Here is a 24,296-nt window from a genome sequence, read left to right on the forward strand (position 1 = left end):
GCAGGCATGCAGACAGGTCCCTGCTGTGATCAGCTTCAGCCTTTGATAAGGTTACAAGGCTATTTTATGACGGTCATTTTGGCACAGCTTGACATCGTGTCCTCTGACCCCTGCCACTATGGCAACACCTGTTGTGAGACAAGCACATTTTGCTTAAAAGGGGGAGATTTTAACCTGGGTGTTGACTTTGAAAGGAGATAATCCTTAACAATGGAAACAGAAGTATTGGCAGATATTTTCTCGTTGTGATAGATTATCGAGAGAGAGAAAAACCACTTTGTTCTTTGCATTGGTTGGTGATTGGAATTTAAGACGTGTCAATTGGGGAGGGATAGGTTTAAACAGATTTAATTATTAAGTCCAGCATACAACACCAGAGAGAAATCTGCAGATCAGTTATGGTATTGTAATTAATCATTTCGTGTCAGCTTTAAGCAGAGGTTGTGGTTTCATTTGGGAGAAGATCTCTGGTCATGCAGAAATTCAAAATATAAAAGATACTGTTTCGAAACTTTCGAATTCTCTCACATTCACAGAAAATGGCTTACTTTCACGTTGAAAACTTAAAAAAATTAAACAATTCACATTTTATCATTCTGTAGCCGTTTGAAATTATCTAATCTTTCATCTGTCTTCTGTCTGTTTGAAAATGTGTACATATTAATTTCACAAGATTAATGTATATGTATTTATTTATTGTTCTTGTCTGTAAGTAACCTATCAAGTTATTAGCTTAGCAACATGCTAACATGAGACACTTTGTGCAGCACATGAATGACTCTTAATGGAGCATCAGTCACTTTTGAGGCTGTTTTTGGGTCAGAATGATGCTGCTTTTGAAGGACAGTAGACACCAAGAGAGCTCACAAGATTTAGGAGCATAGCTCGAGAGGTAATAACAGCCCATAGCCCATCAGTGACACACTTCTTGAATCTGTTGAAAGGCTTTTGGCAACAGCTTGAGTCAATCTGTACTCTTGCCCAATGTAACAGATTTAGCCAATCAGTGCTCCTGTCCGTCTGCCAGACCTGTCTCAGGTTTCAAACCGGACACACACACACACACACACACATACAAAGTGTCTCTGGGCACTCATTTCAGCTCTCTAAGAATAGTCTCCAGTGTTTATTTAAGAAGTGGACACACACATAGCACCATTTCTTTATATCATTCATGTTAACATGAGAATGTGTGGATAGTACATTCATACAATACTAGTTCTCTGGTTATACAATTTTAAACAGGCCATAGACACATTGTAAACACCTGGTAAAAACAGTCAGCAAAGTCTAGTTGATGAAACTGTTGTAAGCTGTTGACTTGTAAAATGTGATTAGTGTTGCCACTGAAAAAATATAAATTAGTTTTCCTCCACAGTCAGTCCACCCCCTATAAACCTCACAAGATTCAAACATTCACATTTTACCCGTAAGTCTCCTTTAATTCATTTTAAGTGATCATCCTTACGAAAGCCCTTCTCCGTCATGCACATTAGAAAAAAAAAAGTTTTGGTATATCATGATTATGACATATAGTGTTGAAATTCTGAAGAAAAAAAGGGAGAGATCAGTTCATAATTATGGAAATCAAAATGTCGAAATTATAAGAATTTTTTTAATCATGTAGAAATTTGTCATAATGACTCCTAATTTCAATTTTTTATGCCATGATTTGTATTTCATAATTTCATTTATGCCATAATTATGACTTAATGTATCATAACCTCTACTTTTTGACTTACCAATTAGGATTTATCAAAGCAAAGCTTCCATATGATTTTAGTTTATGATTTAATCATCAATCTTTTTGATTAATGATCACGTTATTGCAATGTTCCCACAAAATGAATTCAAGTAAAGCATCACACCAGTTTACATTTGGACTCCCTGATTCTGATGTCACTCTTAATGACACTTTTATTCTTGTCATGCGCTCAGAGCCTGTGAGTCTTGAGTCTAGTTGGAGTCTTGTTTGTGTCTGGTCAGATTTTGAGGTCATCCATCCTGGTCTTGTTGTTGCTGTATCGACTTGAATAGCTGGGCCTGCGCTGCTGGTTTGGTGATCCGGGGACAGAATTAGTTTTGTTGATTTTGACATCTGCAGCATCCGGTTTCCCGCTGCGCTCTACAGCCATGTTCTCGCGGTTCTGCTTATAAGCGGAGCGGCTGCCGTGTTGCGGGAAGGTTCCATCGGGTTCTGAGAGGTTGAAGTGTGGCTCTGTGGGAAAAGGAGCTGGAGGCGGTGCGTGAGGTGGAAAATATGGGTAGTTTGGCACAAACGGAACCACCGCATCCTCACTAGGTGCTTTAGATTCAGTGTCACAGACAGAATGAGAGCGCCTGTATCGAAGACCCTGGTGGCATTTGGTGAAACCCAGGTGGTACATCTCCACCAGGTTGAGCAGCAGAGAAACACAGGCCACCGCCAGCATAAATATGATGAAGATGGTTTTTTCTGTAGGTCGTGAGATGTAGCAGTTGACGGTGTTGGGACAGGGCCATCTGTTGCAGGTATACAGTGGCTTGAGTTCGAATCCGTACAGGAAGTACTGTGCCACAATGAAGCCCACCTCAAACAGTGTTTTAAAGATGATGTTGAAGACATACGTGCGTAACAAGACTCCCTGCAGACGGATCTTCCCCTGTTCGTCACGTATGGGACCTCTTCCAGATTTGGTGCTCAAAAGTGCCTGTTTGTCCGTCCCACCTGCCTCGTTGTGTTTTGGTTTCTTCTCCATGCGCACCAGGTGCAGGATGTGGCCCAGGTAGATCAGTGTCGGAGTGGAGACGAAGATGATCTGGAGCACCCAGAATCGGATGTGAGAGATCGGGAAGGTTATATCGTAGCATACATTCTGGCAACCAGGTTGTTTGGTGTCGCAGGTGAAACCGGACTGCTCATCGCCCCAAACCTTCTCTGCGGCAGCACCGAGCACCAAGATGCGGAAGATGAAGAGTACGGTGAGCCAGACTTTACCCACCACCGTGGAGTGTTCCTGGGCACTTTCCAAAAGCTTCCCAAGCGAGCTCCAGTCTCCCATTACTGTTGCGTGCCCACCTGAAAATGCACACAAATACAGAGATACAGCAATTTTAATTAAGCTGATAACCAGTAATGGCCAATAATCACTAAATGGCAGATGTGAAAATTCTACATTACTTAGTCTGAATAATAATCGGCAAAGGTTATCTTAATAAAAAAATAAGGGAAATTAATAAGCACAATCCAGTTAGCCTTACAATACTTCCCTACAAAAATGTATACACTTATATATTTACTTTTTCTTAAATTTAGGTCCAAAAAGAAAAGGTCCAGCATGTATTATGTCAACTTAGTCAACTAAATGTGGACGTTCTGTAGACATGTATACATATAATTAAAATACCATAACCTAACCATACCAGAAAACCTTCAATTTTGCAAAAAAAATAAAAAATAAATGATTAAATTTTGTCAGATTTAGATCAATCCTGAGTCAAAAAAGTTTCCGCAAAATTTGGTTAAGTAATTACATAGGCACACAGATACATGCTAACACACACATATATTATTAGAGGGGTGGGTTGAAGGTTCTTTGTCATGTTTGAGGGATGTGTTTGGTCATATGGCCCTGAGGTTTCACTGACATGTCTTCATGCCTGAGCATGACCTGAAACAGGTGGACATACTCGACCCCTGCAGACACACACACACACACATACACAAGGATCTTGCAACACACTTCATACTTTCTGTACTACATACTGTCTGTTAACAGATTATCTTAAATTAAACATGAAAGCTTCTTAACTTTTCAAACGTTTTAATGCCATGGGCCCCAAAAATGATGCTACCCTTGTGAATGGGGCAGCAATATATTTTATGTATAGTGTGAAAAAAATGTATAAATATGTCTCAAATTTAACCTGAAAATATCTACTATACAGATAATATACAAAATATCTACTCTGTATTAAGTTGACACTGACATCTTTTTATATCTTACTTGTGAACAAAACAATTAGTGATTTGATTAAATAATGTTCTAATGATTTTCTGTATGGAAAACTAAAAAAATTATTTTCTTATTATTCTTATTTTTTTATTTATTTATAGATATGTTTTATAAATTCATTTATTTTGTGCTGCATGTCTCTTTGAACAATTGTGGATCTTGTCCCTGGACCTTAGTTTGAAAACCTTGGCATTTATGTACATAGATTCCAATAATAAAATTCACCATTATATATGAATCTTAAAGCCTCTCAGTTTAGTTACTATGTTTGTTTCACACTGAGCAACACGCATAAATTCTGTGAAGAATATCAAAGTATTTCTAAACTAAAATATACATCCTTTCTCAGATTATCAACCAGACACACTGCGATTTGTCATTCATAAATAAATACATACACAGTGATTAATCGCATTAGTCATAATACTAAATCTAGGATCCTATTTGCTTCCAAAAATCGGATGGATCTGGCAATATTTCTGCCATTATTAAGCCATATCTTTACATATAAAGTCATGGATTGATTAATGCTTGCAAATGAAAGGAATCAAAGACTGTTAAAACTTAATACAAGACAGAGAAAAGTCTGAAAGGGTATTAAATTGATTTCAGATGCTATTTCTGTGCTGTCTTCTCTCATTTGTGTATCGGTCTGTTTGTATGTGTACAAAGGGAGTGTGTGAGAGTCGGTTAATTCTATAGCTTGAGACTTACCTTTCTTCAAAGTCCCGAGTTAGAATGATCCCCTCACACATAAATAATAACAAGTCTACAGGTCTGTACACAGCGCTATACTTCTTCTGTCATACATACACTCTCTTCTGTACTCCAACACTCACTCAAACAGAAAGAGAGAACTGACCCATACAAATACACTGTATTTGTGTGTGTGTGTGTGTGTGTGTGTGTGTGTGTGTGTGTGTGTGTGTGTGTGTGTGTGTGTGTGTGTGTGTGTGTGTGTGTGTGTGTGTGTGTGTTGGGGTTAATTTTGGCAGGGAACACAATCCCTAGGGAGAATTTTGGAGAGTGTACCACCTGCCTTTTTTCTCAGAGCCTTTCAGATGAGTGACAGCTGTCAGGACCAATGGCAGAGCTCACAGGACACAGTCAGCCAGGCACACATTCCTCCCTTTGAAGGAAAGCGACTAAAACATATTCTCTTTTTGTCTTTCTGTTTTAGTTTTTTCCTTTTTTAAAGCACCAGATGGAGAACAAACAGAAGTTAAAGAGCAAGAGGTAAACAGGAGGCAAGACTGTGTCCCTCTGCTTGTATTTGATATGTATGCTATGGTCGGAGCTGACGGAGGACAGGGAATTTTTACATTTTCGAAGCCCAGGTAAACTGGACTGGCTGTTGACAGAAGACCCATGACTCAAAACAGGTTCGTAAAATATTTAATTCATTTTTCTGATTGGCTAATAAGTCGGATGGTATGTATATAGGCTATTATAGTATTATACTGTATATCATTGAATGAACTGAAATGTTTATTTAACTGAAATCACATGGGATGCATCTAAAAGAAAGGCATTGGTTATTTGTGTGTGTGTGTGTGTGTGTGTGTGTGTGTGTGTGTGTGTGTGTGTGTGTGTGTGTGTGTGTGTGTGTGTGTGTGTGTGTGTGTGTGTGTGTGTGTGTGTGTGTGTGTGTGTGATTAATAATGTAATAAATAAATATTAAATAATTATGCCACTGAACCTGGTGACCACTGTGGAAAAAGTGGGTCCATCCAAATTTTACTAAATAAATATTTTAACAGCAGATTATTGAAACAGATGTCCTATTGTAACATCAAAAGAACTTTATCAAAAAGGGAACCATCATTATGATCATGAACAGAACATTACAAATGCTGATCTTGACGTTGCAATAGTGGATAAAAAATTTACAGTCACTGTGGTTTTTGAAGACTTGGTCTTTTGGAGCTCTAGCGCCCCCAAGATGTAATGCCCTGTACAGACCTGCAAGTAAAACAAGAATAATTCTCGAGTATAGGCTACTTGTGCATTCGAGACTACATATAATAATTACTTTAAAACATTTGTTTGACACACAAGAGTTTTAAAATAATACAAAAACAATGTCTGAATTCGTATCTGAATTTCGATTGTTGTTGTAGTTGTGGAGATGTTTATGATACGATAGCAATTATAAACCTGATAGTGCTGACAGTTTCTGGATGCTTTTATGTAAGTTAAACTGTGCTTTATCATAAATTAGCTACTATCTACTGCAGTGGCTCTCAACAGTTTTGACTCCAAGGACACTTTTGTCTGAGACAATTTGATGGCCTTCCTGAGCAAGCTTATGTTGTAATAAAATAAAGAAGTCAGATTAATGTTGTACATCTTTATTTTTTAGTTTTTTAGCATTTTCAATTAAGATTATGTTAATATAAGTACATTTAAATGTTTTTTGGAACCCAGTTTGGCGAGGCCCCCTGATCTACAAGATAAAGTACAGCTGATGAATAAATTGGAACATCTTTCTTACAAACTCATTTTTGTTGCCATTTGCAAAACAAAATGTGTTAAATCTAATCTTTTTCATCAAATATAACATTTTTATTGCATTGTTTTTAGGGACAATATGAGTATATCATTTCATACAGCAGTGTGAATTTATTTCAATATTGCTCTAAAATTGTGTGGAGTAATATTATGTAGGCCTACACATTTTAAAAAGTGTTCTGAGTTATAAAATTTAAAAAACACGATCAATGACTTTAGCCCTCATTAACATTAAGTGTTTTTGTGAAATAGCCTATGTAGGTTTCGGAGAGTGAGAGGACCAGCGCTTCTAAAAGGAGCACAGTTTCTGAGAGATCCAGGCCCCCACTGGGGAATCCTTGGAGTTATTGAGATGACGACTTGTTGCCCTTGCCACAAGAAAGACGATTTCTGCGATGTTGAGCAGGATGCAGATGCCGGACACAGCAAGCATGAATATAGTGAACACTGTTTTCTCTGTTGGTCGGGACACAAAGCAGTCGACTATGTTTGGGCACGGGTACGAGTCACACTTTACCAGCCGGAACATCTTGTATCCTGGGTAAATCATGTAGAACAGATACATAAAGGCAGATTCGAATAACACACGGAACAGCAGACTGATCATATATGTCCACCAAAGGGCGCCAGTAATCTTCATCTTTTGGTTTTTTATCTGCTCTAAGTCTTTTGGACTGGTGCGGCCAGCTTGCCGATACAACTTCTTGTCGATATGCCGACGATGTGCAATGTGCATGGTAACCAGCAGGGCGGGGGTAGAGACCATGATGAGCTGCAGCGCCCACAGTCGGATGTGAGAGATGGGGAAGAAATGGTCATAGCAGACACTGTTGCAGCCGGGCTGCTGGGTGTTGCAGATGAAGTGTGCTTTCTCATCGCCCCACACGCTCTCCGCCGCCACCACCAGAACCAGGATCCGGAAAATGAAGAGGACAGACAGCCAAATCCGCCCAATGCCGGTAGAATGCCGGTTCACGCCGCTGATCACGGCATAAAAAGACGCCCAGTTCATTTTTGGTTCCAGATCTGGAAGACAGAGAAAAAGTCCACTGTAATTAGGGAACACACACACACACAACTCTATATAGGCTAGCTATCATTGTGAGGACATACACGGACACAATGCAATCTCTAGCTCCTTAAATCAGAACTAAGTGCCTCACCCAAACACTTAACCTAAACCTAACCTGATCCCTAAAACCAAGTCTTTTGAAGGGCTCTCAGAAAGTGAGGAGTGGCCAAAATGTCCTTCCTCACTTTACAAGATTGTCCTCACTTCGATGGTCTAAAACTCAAACTGGCCCTCACAATAAAAGCAGTACAAGTGCACACACACAAACACACACACACACACAAGGTTAGAACAGAAGCCGCTCTCAACCTAACGGAGGAGGCTTCATACAGCGATCAGCTTATTAAAGCATATTTTACAATTATTTTATATATACACACACTACCGTACAAAAATAGGGATCAGGAATATTTAAAAGATAATCAAAATAGTTTTATTCAGCAAGGACACATTAAAGATCAAAAGTCACATGGGTTACATTTAAAATGTTACCGAAGATTTTTATTTCCAATAAATGCAGTTCTTTTGAACTTTATTTTCTTCAAAGAAATCCTAAAAAAGCATCAGTTTCCACATAAAAATTAAGCAGCACAACCGTTTTCAACATTGATCATTCGACTAATTGTATTGAGCACCAAATCAGCGTATTGATTTCTGAAAAGATCAAACTGAAGGCTGCAATAATGGCTGCAATAAATTCACCGCACAACCTGATATTGCTGAGTTAGATGTGTTCCTAGGTCAACATATTTTGTTGACCCTGGAACAACATTTTACTCAAAAAATGTAGTCTTGACCATATCCCTACACCTAAACCTAACCTTAACCATGAGTGATCCTTAAAATCAGAGGAAATGATAGATGAATGACACTGATGTACAAGCACCTAACAGTAATTGTAAGCGTAAACTTCACAAAATCTATAAACTTGTTCTTCAAATCTGATTGGTTAATCACAATGTTGTTCCAGGGTCAACAAAGATGTTGTCCCAGGAACATGTCTCACTTGGTAAAATCAGATTCTGCTAAATTGACCACCACATTAATAAATATATGTTTAAATATATTAAAATAGAGACAGTTTTAAATTGTAGTAATGATTCACAATATCAAAGTTTTTACTATATTTATAACCAAACAAATGCAGTTTTGGTAAACGTAAGAGATGCCTTTAAAAACAAAACACACAGCAAACAAAATGTCCATCAGCATTGAGACATGCATAAACCCATATATCACATCAAAGTCTGGATTTAAGCCCTCTTATTACTGCTCAATAACCATTGTTATGTCATAATTAGAAACACATAATGACCACGTCTGATGCAATGCACAAATATATGTCTTTAAAACAATGCACAGCACAAGAATATAGTTACAATATGCCTTGACAATGGACTTAAATGTCCTGTACAGGGTAGTACTTGGACAAAGTGTTTTTTCATGACTGTATGCTACCTGAATGTACCTCATTAACTGAAAATCATTTACATTTTATAAGAAATGAAGTGCAAGGACAAAATACAACCACATCTACAGCAGAAAACAGCAGCAACCAGAAAAATAGCGTGAGAGAAAGAGATTCATGCAGTATTCAGAATTACCAGACTCCGCAGGTGGTGTTAGTGGCATGGGCAGAGCCCGTGTAGAGGGGTTCTGAGACCCGCCGTGTCTCCGGTGTGTGTGTGTGTGTGTGTGTGTGTACTTCTGTCAGATGGAGTGCCTCCAGCTTGCAGCAACCATTTATGAAGGCACAGCCACCCATGTGACCGGCGAACTTGCAGCCAATGTCATTCTCCCATCACACAATGGAAGCGTGGGTTCAGTCACAGAACAAGAGTGTGCGCTTGGATGTGTGTATTTCTGTGATACGGGTCACAGAGTATCTTCCATTTTTGCCTTCTGCCTCAGATTTGTGTAATATTAAATGCTCTGACCTCACAGGACCTTGCAGCAGTTTTCTTTATATATATATATATATATATATATATATATATATATATATATATATATATATATATATATATATATATATATATATATATATATATATATATATATATATATATATATATATATATATATATATATATATATATATATAAGCACATTCATTATTAAATCAGATTTTCCAGGTTTAGAATTACATGTTTAGAAGTTTAAAGTGGGTTTGGTAGTTAGAAATGTCTCAACAGTTCGTTTTGCAAATACCCTGAATATATAACCATTTGAAAATGTATTAAAATGATGATGTAGTCTTATCATGTAATTTTGTTTTACATTATTGGTGAATATTGCTATAGTTCTATCATTTTAACATTTAACATAATAGAATATGCTTTTAGTCTCTCTCTCTCTCTCTATAAGAAAATTTAAATTGTTGTCTTGTAATGGTGAAATATAAAATTACCATTTTTACATTACTATTTCCATTGAGTCTTCTACATCTTTTACTTTTAGTAGTTTCCCCCAATAAATTGTGGATTGTGTTTTATTATTGTTTTAATGAAATCCAGCAATAGATGTCATCATAGCTCTTAAAAATAAATGTTACAAAAAGAGTTTTTTTCACCATAGAAGAAAATCATTTTTGATTCCCTAAAGAACCTTTCAGAGAACAGTTTTATAAAGAACCTTTCCCCCTCTTAATTTTTGTACTATATAGAAATTTTTGAGCAATAAAAATTTTCTATAGACGTGAAAAGCTCTTCATGGAACTATCAATGCCAATAAGGAAACCTTATTTTTTACAGTGCAGAGAAATGGAACATCCTGAACATACATCAGAAATCATTGTCCCAAGATACTGCAAAACATCTTCACTTCAAATACAGATTTTTAGTTTCCCAGAGGTTGGTTTATAAAATTTTATTACTATGTGTAGTATATTCCATGATCAATAAGTGGTTGTAAACATTCTAAATTAGAAGTAAACCAGGGAGATGGGTGTTTCATGCTGACTTTACTGGTTTGGTAGTTGGTTGATTATTGAGTTGCTGGATTGATCATGGTTGGTAGTTGATTATGATAGGGTTTAATTGGTAGGTTTAGTACTGTGTTTGATAGGGTTGGTATTTGGCTGATGTTTACCTGCGGTTGGTGTGGTCCCTGAGCAGATGAAGAGGTTGAATTCGCACTCGCACAGGAAAGGGTTGATGTTTCCCCAGTGCAGACTATTCTGCAGTACCGGAGCTTTGCATTGCTAATCACTCGTGTCACAGTCACGCTGTTACTCACCCCACTACAAACATCTCCACACAAAAGATGCTTGTGCTGCCCGTCCTTAACCATTCAGATCAGATCCAAGGCATACACCCACCAGCAGACACTGTGACGCAAATTATGTACAAATGCATTTACACATGAACATACATACCAACTCTCATACACAAGCTTGTACATAGCTTTGCTTTCACGCACATTTATAACCATGTACATACAGGAAAGTTTACACATGCACACTATAGGCTACATTGATCCAGTTTCTGTATGCACAAATTTGTACACAACAGAACTGTTTTTAGATAGATGTATTATAATAAAGACCTGGAATTACATCCACAACAGCAGCTTCAAAATAAAATAACATATTAATCCAAATGGTTATTATCAATGAAATACATTTAATTTATTCATTGCTTTTTCCTTTTGAGAGGGTAAATGGCACATACAAGGATGTACTGTAGATTGTTTTAATTTCTATTAATCCAAGGGTTTTATAACAAACTTCTGCTGATTAGGACTGGATTTATTACTGGAAATGAGGGAATATAACCAGACTTTTAAGACTTTATTTATCAAAAAAAAAAAAAAAACCTAAGTGCCCCATGTCTATCTTTACTTCATTTTTTCCATTATCTTGTCCTGAATGTTACATTGAACAATCACTGAGTACAGAACTGTCCTTCTTTATTTTTCAGTAATCAGTATATAGTTAAATCGGTTAAAAACAGTTTGTCAATGTTATATCAATCAGCTAACACATTTTTTTTTTAAATGATTTTATTTAAATCAAGCTTTTAAAAATTCATATTAATTCAATAAAGACATTTCATTCATTCATTTTTATTAACCCTAATCCCAACATATTTTAATATTAAGACATTGTTTAATTAAACTTTTACCTTTATTGGTTGTTTTTGTTTATAAAATACATATAGTTACACTATGCACATTTTGGTGTTTGTGTCTCATGTTGTTTGATCTAGTTTTAATCTGGCGGAAGAAAAGTCCCCACAAGGTGACCAACAATCACGCGCTCACGGCCACAAACGCCCAACGCGCGAGCGCGCACTGCCAGCCCCACCCATATGTCTATGGCCCCCAACTAGAGGAATTCTGGGAAGACATGGCGGCTTCCGCTGTTTGTGTTCACTGAGATTCCGCACTTAACAGTCACTAAATTTGTTAAGTTAACTTGACAACTTTATCAGTGGCGCAGTTCGGGATGGAGGAGAGCGGCAGTGTGGACAGCGTGGAGTCGCTGTGCAGGTAACGTTGCTTACCAAGAGAAAACACAAACACACTCTCTCACACAGAGGCATTAACGTTACTGAGTGAATATTTACAATAACTTAACGTTACCTGATTCGCAAACGCGTCGTATGAAAAACGTTCCAGGATGTTTAAATAATATATTTTGCGCTGCAATTAAGTATGATCACTATTTTTACGGAAGGGATAGTTCACTCAGAAATGTAAAGTCTGTCATTATTTGCTCAATATATATTTTCCAACCTTGTATGACTGACTTTCTTTAATTAATCTGTAGTGCATTAAAGGAGATATTAGGCAGAAACACACCACTCATTTTAAAGTAAAGTAAAGCAGATGTAATGATAGTGAATGATTGCTAATGCTGTCAGTGACACTAAAGATGTACAGGTTTGGAGCAACATAAGTATCAGCAACTGATGGCAGAATGTTCATTTATGAGACAACGCTTCCTTTAATGTGTAAAGCTCATAGGTGTGCTGTAATCCTTTCAGCTCCACCACGACGCGCTCGGACCGCTCCAGTGGACCCAGAGTTTCAGACACAGAGCTGCGGGTCAGTCAGGACCAAAGTCCAACCCAGCACTTCTTATTCTGTTCCTAAACCTGTTGTATGCTCTGAACTGTTACGATAACTTAACCTCATCTGTTTTAAATTCCTAACAGAGTAAAGGAAAGGCAACTGAAAAGGTATGAAAGTATAAATGTAAGCCTAAAGTTTGGATTAAGTCTCAGTTCCTTTCTATTGATTTCATGTTCTTCTGTGTGCAGGTCTACAAAGACCCCAGTAAAGGCGAACTTCCTCTTCTGCCAGAGGAACTGGTTCAGGATTCCGGTATTTGTGGTTCATTATACTGACTTCCTTAAATCATCCATTCTGATGGTGTAAATGTATCTGTTTCTTGTGTGTGTGTCTACAGCTAAAGATGTGACTTACATTTGTCCGTTCATTGGGCCTGTTAGAGGATCTCTGACCGTCACTAACTACAGACTTTTCTTCAGATGCACTGACAGGGTACGAGCCATGTGCTTATGCTGTTTCTGTATGACTGCTGGAGAGAGTTTCTAAACTAAAGACTTCCATCACCTCATTTATTGTCTAGGAACCGGTGTTTGGGCTGGATCTACCACTGGGAGTTTTGAGCAGAGTAGAGAAGATTGGAGCAGCAACTAGCAGAGGAGATGTCTCTTACGGCCTTGTCTGCAAGGTTGATTTGCAATTTTCTTTTTGAAAATATAAAAAAATAAATAGTTTTGTTTATTATATATATATATGAAATAATAATAATACATTTGATTAGTAATGCCTACGTTTGAATAGTAACACCTTTCTCAAACTCAAAGCGCTAAATAAAGCTGAAATATAATTGAAAATGGAAAAAAAACACTCACTGGCCACTTTATTAGGTAGACCTTGCTAGTACTGGGTTGGATCCCCTTTAGGCTTCAGAACTACCTTAATTGTTCATGGCATAGATTCATCAAGGTGTTGGAAAGATTCCTCAGAGATTTTGGTCCATATTGACATGATAGCATCACGCAGTTGCTGCAGATTTGTCGGCTGCACATCCACGATAACAATCTCCCATTCCACCACATCCCAAAGCTGCTCTATTGGATTGAGATCTGGTGACTGTGGAGGATACTTGAGTACAGTGAACTCATTGTCATGTACAAGAAACCAGTCTGAGAGGATTTGAGCTTTGTGACATGGTGCATTATCCTGCTGGAAGTAGCCATCAGAAGATGGGTACACTGTAGTCATAAAGGGATGGACATGGTCAGCAACAATACTCAGGTAGGTTGTGGTTCTAAGGGGCCCAAAGTGTGCCAAGAAAATATCCCCCACACCATTACACCACCAGCAGCCTGAACCGTTGAGACAAGGCAGGATGGATCATGCTTTCATGTTCTTTACGGCAAATTCTGACACTACCATCTGAATGTGGAGCAGAAATCGAGGCTCATCACCATGCAATGTTTTTTAAATCTTCTCTTGTCCAATTTTGGTGAGCCTGGCGAATTGTATCCTCCTTTTCCTGTTCTCAGCTGACAGGAGTGGCACCCAATATGGTCTTCTGCTGCTGTAGCCCATCTGCTTCATGGTTTGATGTGTTGTGCGTTCAGAGATTATATTCTGCATACCTTGTTTGTAACAAGTAGTTATTTGAGTTACTGTTGCCTTTCTATCATCTCTAACCAGTCTGCCCATTCTCCTCTGACATCAACAAGGCATTTTCGTCCACACAACTGCCGCACACTGAATATTTTCTCTTTTTCAAACCATTCTCTGTAAACCCTAGAGATGGTTTTGAAAATACCAGTAGATCAGCAGTTTTTGAAATACTCTATTCCACATTCAAAGTCACTTAAATCCCCTTTCTTCCCCAAGTTTTAGTAATTTTATGTATGTATGTGAATATGAACATCTGGCACATATGAAAATACACTGCTAAAAAAATATATAATAGTTTTGTGATAGGGCCATTGAAAATATTGGCAGGACAATAAACTGGCAGCTGAATAAACCCTAACTATTCAATCCTGATTTATCCTTTTTTTTTTTTTTGCATATTTGCTTAATTGTCTTGTCTTGTAGGATATGAGGAACCTACGTTTTGTGCACAAGGAGCCTGAGGACTCACTAAAGAAGTCCGTGTTTGAGGTTCTGATGAAGTTTGCTTTTCCAGTGTCAAACAACATGGTGAGAAAATATTAAAACAGCATATGATTTATATACTAAATTAAACCGATCCTGCACCAGCCTAAAATGAACTTGTATCTCTTTCTGTCTCCTTCCTTCCTCTTTTTCTAGTCCCTCTTTGCATTTGAGTATAAGCAGGTATTTCCTGAGAATGGGTGGAAGGTGTATGACCCACTGGCTGAATACAAGAGACAGGTACAATCTGTGTAATATATTTATTCATTCGATATGTATTGCAAAATAAATCCCTTTAGAGTGATTAGGACTCTAAATGTAAAGCACAGTTGGCTTGTATATTGAGGGGGATTGCTTTAAGTAATGATGACAGTGTTCATTATCCCATGTAACACAGGTACTTACCAAATTAATACATGACAATTAAGAAATTAAATCTGTCTGTTAAATCTTTCAATGCGAATATTTGTTGTATTATGTAGTGTCCATATAATAATAAATATATTATTTGTATTCCTTATGTCAAACATAAATAATATAAAATAATTTAATTTAAATATTTGAATAGAATGAGAATGACTATGGAGAGCACAACTGTATAGAATATTGTTTTCCTGGGACAACAATCTTTTATATAGTTTATCATCATTATGCAAAAATATTTTCTTCATAATGCTGTGATTAACCAATGAGAATCAATTATTTGTGCGTCGTGTTTTAAATACACGTGTGTATGTGTGTGTGTGTGTGTAGGGTCTTCCAAACGAGAGCTGGAGGATCTCCAAGGTAAATGATCACTACGAGCTGTGTGATTCATACCCAGCAGCTCTATTTGTCCCAGTAACCATTACTGATGAGGAACTGCGACGCGTCTCCAGCTTTAGGGCCAAAGGACGCATTCCGGTCAGTGTCATGAGATGTTTCTGAATCATCACACATCAGTCTGTGTGTGTAGAATTATTCGTCCCCGGGCCTCACCACTGAAGCTGTTGGCTCGCCCTGGTTTAGGTCCTGTCATGGATCCACCCGGAGAGTCAGGCCGCAGTGGTGCGTGCCAGTCAAACGATGGTGGGCCAGAACGGCCGCCGCTGCAAAGAAGATGAGAAGCTCCTTCAGGCCATTATGGACGCAAACGCTCAATCACACAAACTATACATATTCGATGCCAGACCAAGTGTGAATGCTGCGGCTAACAAAGTAGGCACTCACTTTCACTTCAAGTGTGCGTTTTGAATGAAACTGACATTTTGAAAGCCTGTGTTTGTGTATTTTAGATGAAAGGAGGTGGGTTTGAGAGTGAAGATGCTTATCAGAATGCTGAACTGGTATTTCTGGACATCCACAACATTCATGTAATGCGTGAGTCACTACGGAAACTGAAGGAGGTTGTCTATCCCAACATTGAGGAATCTCATTGGCTTTCCAATATCGAGTCCACCCACTGGCTGGAGCATATTAAGGTGAGACAGAAGTGATCTCGTTAATCACCTTTTACAAATGTTAAGAAACGTGAGGATGATGAATGTGGCACTGACTGTGTGGTGTGCGTTTGTGTGATAGTTGATCCTGGCCGGAGCTTTAAGGATAGCCGATAAAGTGGAGTCTGGGAAAACCTCAGTGGTGGTTCATTGCAGTGACGGCTGGGACAGAACTCCTCAGCTGACCTCACTGGCCTTGATAATGCTGGACTCTCACTACAGAACAATACGAGGATTTCAGATACTGCTGGAGAAAGAGTGGCTCAGCTTCGGTCACCGCTTCCAACAGGTCAGGGGTCCAGTTGTAGTTTACATGATACAGCAACAAGCAAGACTGTGAGAGAATATTAGGTTACCTGTTTCCCAAATTTCATACTTGTTAACTCGTTCACTATTTACTTTATGATGACTGCTTAATAGTGCCCTATATAAGTGCAGTAGTATCTGGCATATGACTATTTTAATTTCAATGCATTTTCATTATCATATCTTGTCAATATTTTTTTTTAGTTCTACAGAATATATAATATACTTTTGACCATTTAAAATAAAAATAAAATACTAAAACATAATACGTACACTACCATTTAGAAAAGTAGGGTCAGTAAGATTTTTTTCTGTAAAGAAATTAATATTCTTATTTCAACTATTATAAATTGTAATAATAGTTCACAGTTTTGTGTTTTTATTGTATATTTGGTCAAAAGTAGCCATTGTAAACATAAGAGACTTGATATAATTTGTGTATACAGCGAGTGGGCCATGGTGATAAGAATCACACAGATGCCGATCGCTCACCAATCTTCCTGCAGTTCATTGATTGTGTTTGGCAGATGACAAGACAGGTGAGTTCCCTAAGCAACACCTGCCCACCTGCCTATGTCTTCAGTATGTTCTGTGGTCTGTGTCTAAGTAATCAGTATTTGTGTTTGTAGTTTCCTGCAGCTTTCGAGTTCAATGAGTATTTCCTCATAACAATACTGGATCACCTCTACAGCTGCCTCTTTGGCACATTTCTGTGTAACAGTGAGCAGCAAAGACTTAAAGAGGTAAGAATGAGAATGGCCTTGGGAATAAATATTTGCACACTTGCATCTCATTTAAAGAGTAGGAATATGAGAGTTAGCCTCTTTAATGGATCATGATGTAATTTGGCAGATGCTTTTTTCCAGAGCAACTTATCCGTTGTCATTGTTTGTGTGAGACTTGTGTTCGTTTATAAGCTGCATATATGAGTGTGTGCGCTTCTAAGAGACTGTCTGTTTTGTGTAGGAAGTCCCGAAGCGCACCGTGTCTCTATGGTCATTTGTGAACAGTCAGCTAGAAGAGTTTGTGAATCCGCTGTATGTACATTATCCCTCCCATGTGCTCTTCCCCACCGTTGGTATACGACACCTCCAGCTCTGGGTCACCTACTACATACGCTGGAATCCTCGCATGCGACCACAGGTACATTCCAGGTTTTAATGGATGTGTAGTTACTGAAATTGTTAGATTTATTATCTGACTATGCTAGATAAAGTTTGCTCATTTGAAAGACAATTCATTCAGGCTTTTCACACTGCACTTAAACCCCAGTCTATCATCATTCTAAACTCTGCATTTAACCCAGGATAAAGGGTAATTTAGCACCACTTTTACCCAGAGTTGTGAAATGCATTGAAATGCAAGAAATGGATTGCATAAACCATCGTTTCAGCATTTGAAAGGAAAATTATCATTATATAACTATCACTGCATTTGTCCAATCAATGCCATTGACACTGGAAATAAGGATGTTAACATGGGGTTTAGGAACGTACAGTGTCAACTTATGAATACCCAGGATTTGTTGTTAACCCCAAGTGAAATTTTACAATGTGAATCAAGATAACCCAGAAATTGTTATCCAGGGTTATCATTTTAAGGACTTACATTGGGTTTTTAAATGGATTGTGATGTCTATGTTTAGTTTGAAAGTCTCAGTTTGATGAAAAATGTATTTTAGGAGCCTGTCCATCAGCGCTACAAAGAACTGCTAGCAAAACGTGCAGAGCTTCAGAAGAGGGTGGAAGAGCTGCAGCGGGAGGCGGCCAATCGCACGGCCACGTCATCCTCCGAGAGGCCGGGGTCTCCCACGCGCTCCATCACACCTGTGCAGACCTTTGTTTAGACTTTAAGGAATGTAGATGCCCACACACACACCGCGTGAGCATGTCACATGGTTCTCATGTTACTTGCAGTGATGCACAACTGATGTAAATTCACACACTAACATTCACCTCGCTGCTACCAGCTGGCTGGATGAATAGAAGAAGCTTTTTTTTAAATCACTAAAACTGTTTCATACTAGTATTATATTAATACATTTATTAAGACTGTTTAAGCACTAATACATATTAGAAGGATATTAGGGCTTGGACTGTATGAGCTGTATGTAGTAGAACTCTGTGCCTGAGCATCACATGACCAAAGTATTGTGATGTCACTGGGATTTTGCCTGCATTATCTTGATGCGGAGAGAAGATGAGGCCAGTTTTTCAGCCTCAGGGTTTTGCATACAGGCTTCTGTCTTTACTTGAATTCTGAACTTTCTTGGGCTTGTTTAAAATGACACTATGTAATCTTGTTATATGCTCTATAACTTTTGCTCATACATTAACATTATTGACAAATAAAAGGTCTTGACCCTGATTCAATTGGGAGTCCATAGCAATATCTGCAGTTTATATCTGGTTTTTGTGTAGTCATGCTGCAGTCCGAGTATCCATGACACAATAGTGTACTGTAACTTAATGTGTAAAATATGAAATACATGTAATGCATCGCATATTTCAGATAATGTGCAAAGCAATCCTATATCTTTAATCTTTAGCGACTAAGAAAACGTGTTAATAATCCCAAACAGTAAAAACAGATTGTTTATTTACAAGTTTAGTTACATTTTTGAGGTGGCTTGATATTTTGTGTTTTATATAAAACCATAAAAGTATATAAATTCAAGACCATTTACAGTATTTATGTTGGTTTTAATTCTTGTCTGCATCTGTGAGATAGTGGCCCTCCTGTGCCTCACCACTTGCCCCTCTTGCTCCAGTCTTTAGGAGTGAAATGCAAGCATTTGGGATCAATGCGGAGGTGGCGTTTCTGCATGGCACGCTCATGACCTTCCACTATGTCCTCAGACAAGGTGAGGATATATTGACCCTGCAATAGAGAAGAGCAAATCCAACTAATTAAATTCTCAGATTGAGAACTTAAATTCAGAATTGTTCATTGAAAGTGTTATTTTTACCTTGTAATAATTGATGAGGTTGAGGTATTGAAGAGTTGATATCACATCCTCTTTCTTGACACTTGTGATCTCGCTAATTTCACTAAGAACATCAAAAGCAAGAACACTGCTAGTAAACTGTGCCTATAAAGTATTTCCTTAGTACAGTACAACCAGTGGGCACATACTTGATGGTGATCTGTGGCCGCTCGCCATTCTCTGATTTGAGGTCCATGAGTATCTCCAGAATGGTCTGGGACCAGTATGAACGGTACGAGAGCAGGCCCAAATCAGACAGAGGTTTCTCTGGGGTGCCGGTCTTTCCTTCCACCTTTGAGAGCTCATAACCTTGGAGAGAAGATGTTTTTTAAGCAAGGCCCACAACATTCAGGGCTAATTACATTAAATAACTTTGAGGCATAAATAAGTATTGAGCAAAAATGTTGTTTGATTAATGCAATTTAATTAGTCATAAAAATTGTAAAATGACTCACTGAACTCTATTAGTAGTTTGCCATAGCCTCTTCTCTGATAAGGTGGCAAGGTCAGGATACAGGCCACATTATAGTCTTCAGTTGATTCCTTCTCCTTTAATGAACAAGGAAAAAAACATTCAATTTCAGTGGCCTCAAAGAAGCCAAGAGGTGTTATTTTAGATACAGCACAAGCTATGTTTGAAGGATTAAAAAAACATAAAAATAGATGCCAGCAGAGATTAAATATACCTTTGAGAAGTAGCCAACTATATGGAAACCCTTTGAGTCATACTCCGTCATAACATAGAAGAGGAAAGGATCTGTGTCGTAGTACAGGGTCTTATGGTCCAGGAAGCATTTGGCCAATAAACACAAATTTTGGGAATATGCCTGTGCAGTGAAAGAGAAGATTTAAAATAGATTTAAAAGACCTTTAAGAGTTCACAAAAGATGTATAGTACATGCATTACAATATATGCACTGGACCCTATTAAAGGATAAGTGTCCAAACACATATTCTTGATTACGTATAGCCAATTTAGCAACAACACTTTAGAGTTTTTTGTGTTAAAGCACTAATCCAAACTCTAATTTTGTCATCTTCCTCTCATTACACACCTTGTTTTTTCTGCCATCTATTTCAAAAAAGGAGATGGTTCCTTTGCGGTATATCTCATTTCCTGGTGGATGCCGCAGGTTGCATTTTGTCTGTAAAAGTTACAGAAGTAGTAATAGTTATATTAAATGCAATAAAATTAGATAAAAAATATGTATGGGAATCTGTGCAATCAAGAGTTCAACATGAGAGTAGAAATGTGCCTGAAGCAGACTTCACTGGTGTTCAAGCTTGTTACCAAAATTTACCGTGACAGAAAGCTGTTTGTTTTAAATGTGACTTTAGTGTGTGGTATACTTTATGCATGGCTGAACTACTGACAATGAAAAATGTCTGCAAAATGTAACTAATGTGTCCGCACCTTAAGCGTACAGCTGTCTAACTATTCTTACCAAGTGTCTTTGAAGACATTTGAGGCTCTTGAGGTATTTGAGGCAGAATTCACAGAGGTAGAGAATGGGCAGAGAGGTGAGCTCCTGTGGGTATGGAGAGAAATACCAAGGCTTCAGTCTGTGTCGGCCCAGCTCAATACAGTCTATGTTCTTCATCCGTGTCACAATGTCATCATGACTGCGGTCCGACACCAAGCTACCGGTCATGCGCGGGGCAGATGGGATTCCATCTGAACTGTCCTGAGAGTCCTGAAACCAGAGAGTAGAGTCAGGGAGAATAGTATGAAACACCAATACATGAAGACCGTGACTCTGCTTCATATTAAAAAAATGGAATTCATATATAAACTGTTTTGTTTAGTTTTTTCATGTCAGGTTCACCTGATTTCTTTACAAAAATATATATTTAGGTATTCAGTGCAATGGATTCTATTACTTAATGTACAGAGTCCATTCTGTTTAGAATCTGAATCTTTCATGACCCTAAGCCTCCATTCTGACAAGACACTCAAACCAAAGCAAAAGCAATGGGAAGTAAATGAGCTGGACCTCTCCTGGCAGCAAAAAGACGGTGGAGCAGCGAGGGCTGTTATTCTGGAACATCTTTACCATCTAGAAAAACACAAGGGGTTGCAAAGCTTTGGGAAATTTGAATGGAGGAAGGTAAGCCATAGAAGGGCAAAAAGCAAAATCTCAGTGGAAAACATTTTAATGATTTAGTTTTGGTTACTTCTTACTAGTAGTCAGTGTTGGTTAATATAATTGTACAGAATTTGTATAACACAGTATTTCACCTATAACAATGGTACTACTGTTGAATTAAAGTACCATCATAAAATATACAGAAAAGAAGTGCCCTAAAACATTACAATCCTACTTTAAACAGATGCTGAATATTTTACAACACCATCTTGATAAATAATGTAAAAAATATATGTAATTTTTTTTGAGAATGAGCATTTTTAGCTTGCAGGACATACCTCATGTGTCCCTCCACAACTTTTTCTTTTTCTCCCAGGCTGAGGAGGAATGTGATGATGCTGGATGGATGATGTGCCATTCTTTCAGGAGGAAGAAGCAGAGGCAATAAAGGCTTGATTTTTAAAACGATATTTTAAAAACTTCTTTACACCTAACATTTTTTGAAATTCAATCATTTTTAAGAGAAACTATTCTTGAGTTGTTTCAAATGCAGTGATTTCTTACTGTGGTGAGAGAGGTGAGTGAGGTGAGTGGTTCATGCTCGTCTCTTGATTTAATGCTGAAAGAGGAATCTCTCATTGCTGGGTAGACAGAGGCTTGACTTGCATCCACAGAACCAGGAAGTGAAGACACTGGAGTCGCTGCGGTCACTTGTGTTGCCAAAGACACTGACTCTGCTTTCCTTTTCTGTAATACAGAAACAACAGCTACTTTTTTCTCTGCAACATTCTTTAAAATGTACTAAAAGTCATCATACCGAACAACAAAACCATGAGTGAACTTCTGCCACTTACCTCATGAAAACAAATAAAGACTAATGAGTAATGAGAATGTTCTTATTGTTGGGGTCTGGCTTAGCTTTAACATACAGAAAATGAATAGATTTGCTTTAGGAGTAACAAAACATCTTTTTTCAGTTCCCCGTGTAATAAATGCTACAAACGTATCTAGTATTTTAGATGTAATTTAGTAACTTAGCATCTTTCAAAGATATATTATGTCACTCCTTTCATACAATGTTAACATTATCGTTCAATAAATATCTTTAATTTACACGTTACATAAAAGGTTCTAACTGCTATCTGCAGTTTAAATCGATATGAGGCAAAAACTACATCCCTCACACTTTGAAAAGTGGATAGTGAGTTTACTTAAATTAGTCTTTAATCCAGCTCGTTCATCATAAACTCTTTCTGTACAGATTGATTGGCAAAAAGAATGGGCAGGGATCTTCTGTACCAGTGTGGGGAGGGTTTTGCCTCTTGAAGTAGCTGAAGCAGACTGAACATGGAGATCTAGACTCTTCTTCTAAATTTGAACAGAAAGTGAGAGATGATAAACGGATGGAACAGCATGCAAATTTGAAAACAGCTGAGTATGATATACTGTATATTTTTGCCACTGACATGGGACAGTGTTGTTTCTACATCTAGAGCCACAGGCTTACCACGTCTCTCTCTGGCGAGCTCGGGCGAGACCCAGGCAGCCCATTCTTCATAGGGGTCTTTGCCTCCTTCTTGGGAAACTGGAGCTTCTTAATATCCAGTCGGTCTGGTGTAACCCATTCATCCAGGCGCTTATTGACTTACAAAAAAAACCCAACAAATTTAGCAGTTTTTGCTTTGAAATTAAAAGCTCAATATCATTCACACTCTGAAGGCAAAAAATAAGGTAGGTGACCAAAGCTAATAATTAATACTCACAGTCAATATAGTGAACATAGTAGAGCTTTTTTCCAGAGATGTCTTTAACACTGAGAATTTCAGCCAAAGCTATGAAGAGACGAATAAACCGTTAAATTCGTAAATATCTACATATATTATACTGCTATTCGAAAGTAGCTGTTTTTGTATACATGAGCACTGACATGTAAGGCAGAGGAGCTGCTAGTGTTACATTATATACGTTGATGCTATTGGATACTTACGCCATTCGTCTTCATTTTCTTGATTTTTTCGCAGCACGGGAAGTCGACAGCCCTCTGTAATCTCAACCTATGAGGACATAACGCAATTATAAATGATATCAACCAACACAGACAGAACAACTTTCATTTAAATCGCCACCAAAACCACTTAGAAAATAACCGTCTATTCATTACCCACCGACTGATCCGCCATATTTTTTTTATCAGGATCTCAGAAGATACAGTAGAACGCCAGTCGCGTTTATTTTGCCTTGAGTGACGCACTAACCATAACTGATCAAATTCATTTAGCAATAAGGCTATCATTTTTTCTATAGTAATTTAAATCATTGTTTTTGTCATTTTTAAAAAAAAAAATTTTTTTGTATAAAATAAGCTGCGAACAAATGCTGATGAGCTAAATTCGACATTCACATGAAAATCTTTATCAAAATGTATATTTTAAATGCTTATTCACTCTCAAATTTGAAAGATTAAATACGGAAAATTTAAAATAATAAAATAACAGATATTTGGATTAAGTATTACATAAGAGGCACTTCTTACAAGTTGTTTGGCTGTATCTGGTTCATGTAAGATCCATACTAAATGCACAATGAGCAGAGTACCTTCAACTAGGCAACGTAATACTTAAGAAATTTGTTTTGTTCTTGTTTTTATGAAAAAGGTGTGTAATTGTGTTATCTAACTATTTTTGTTGGTATTTATTTGAATCTGACATA

The 24,296-nt window shown here is 37.7% G+C and overlaps 4 protein-coding genes across 8 annotated transcripts; 1 reads left to right on the forward strand and 3 right to left on the reverse strand.

The window, feature by feature from the left end:
* Positions 1 to 1,092: 1,092 nt before the first annotated feature.
* gja2 (gap junction protein, alpha 2) lies at positions 1,093 to 4,851 on the reverse strand. The gene is made up of 2 exons (XM_059551033.1): positions 4,710 to 4,851; positions 1,093 to 3,058 (listed from the first exon to the last, which is right to left on the reverse strand). The coding sequence occupies exon 2, from the start codon at positions 3,039 to 3,041 to the stop codon at positions 1,983 to 1,985; it is 1,059 nt and encodes a 352-aa protein (XP_059407016.1). The 5' UTR covers positions 3,042 to 3,058; positions 4,710 to 4,851; the 3' UTR covers positions 1,093 to 1,982.
* Positions 4,852 to 6,330: 1,479 nt separating this feature from the next.
* Positions 6,331 to 11,833, reverse strand: gjb1a (gap junction protein beta 1a). 3 transcript variants are annotated; one of them, XM_059551040.1, is made up of 3 exons: positions 11,703 to 11,833; positions 10,816 to 10,906; positions 6,331 to 7,532 (listed from the first exon to the last, which is right to left on the reverse strand). In XM_059551040.1, the coding sequence occupies exon 3, from the start codon at positions 7,516 to 7,518 to the stop codon at positions 6,796 to 6,798; it is 723 nt and encodes a 240-aa protein (XP_059407023.1). In that variant the 5' UTR covers positions 7,519 to 7,532; positions 10,816 to 10,906; positions 11,703 to 11,833; the 3' UTR covers positions 6,331 to 6,795. The 3 variants fall into 3 exon arrangements, with proteins under 3 accessions (XP_059407023.1, XP_059407022.1, XP_059407021.1); XM_059551039.1 differs by lacking the exons at positions 10,816 to 10,906; positions 11,703 to 11,833 and adding an exon at positions 10,669 to 10,809; XM_059551038.1 differs by lacking the exons at positions 10,816 to 10,906; positions 11,703 to 11,833 and adding an exon at positions 9,183 to 9,322.
* Positions 11,834 to 11,903: 70 nt separating this feature from the next.
* mtmr2 (myotubularin related protein 2) lies at positions 11,904 to 18,903 on the forward strand. Its single transcript, XM_059551034.1, has 16 exons — positions 11,904 to 12,069; positions 12,567 to 12,627; positions 12,738 to 12,761; positions 12,843 to 12,906; positions 12,992 to 13,086; positions 13,175 to 13,279; positions 14,671 to 14,775; positions 14,887 to 14,970; positions 15,484 to 15,633; positions 15,739 to 15,927; positions 16,005 to 16,190; positions 16,291 to 16,497; positions 16,961 to 17,053; positions 17,144 to 17,257; positions 17,481 to 17,657; positions 18,196 to 18,903. Exons 1-16 carry the CDS (start codon positions 12,026 to 12,028, stop codon positions 18,358 to 18,360), a joined length of 1,863 nt encoding a protein of 620 aa, XP_059407017.1. The 5' UTR covers positions 11,904 to 12,025; the 3' UTR covers positions 18,361 to 18,903.
* Positions 18,904 to 19,078: 175 nt separating this feature from the next.
* kat5a (K(lysine) acetyltransferase 5a) lies at positions 19,079 to 23,839 on the reverse strand. Of its 3 annotated transcripts, XM_059551035.1 has the most exons (15): positions 23,753 to 23,839; positions 23,575 to 23,641; positions 23,351 to 23,419; positions 23,095 to 23,231; positions 22,887 to 22,955; positions 22,152 to 22,334; positions 21,926 to 22,006; positions 21,495 to 21,557; positions 20,946 to 21,194; positions 20,556 to 20,645; positions 20,187 to 20,327; positions 19,956 to 20,049; positions 19,650 to 19,809; positions 19,483 to 19,564; positions 19,079 to 19,394 (listed from the first exon to the last, which is right to left on the reverse strand). In XM_059551035.1, the coding sequence occupies exons 1-15, from the start codon at positions 23,765 to 23,767 to the stop codon at positions 19,260 to 19,262; spliced, it is 1,635 nt and encodes a 544-aa protein (XP_059407018.1). In that variant the 5' UTR covers positions 23,768 to 23,839; the 3' UTR covers positions 19,079 to 19,259. The 3 variants fall into 3 exon arrangements, with proteins under 3 accessions (XP_059407018.1, XP_059407020.1, XP_059407019.1); XM_059551037.1 differs by lacking the exon at positions 22,887 to 22,955; XM_059551036.1 differs by lacking the exon at positions 21,495 to 21,557.
* Between the last annotated feature and the right edge of the window lie 457 nt (positions 23,840 to 24,296).

Source organism: Carassius carassius, chromosome 5 (genome assembly GCF_963082965.1).
Source record: "Carassius carassius chromosome 5, fCarCar2.1, whole genome shotgun sequence".
Taxonomy (NCBI): Eukaryota; Metazoa; Chordata; class Actinopteri; order Cypriniformes; family Cyprinidae; genus Carassius; species Carassius carassius.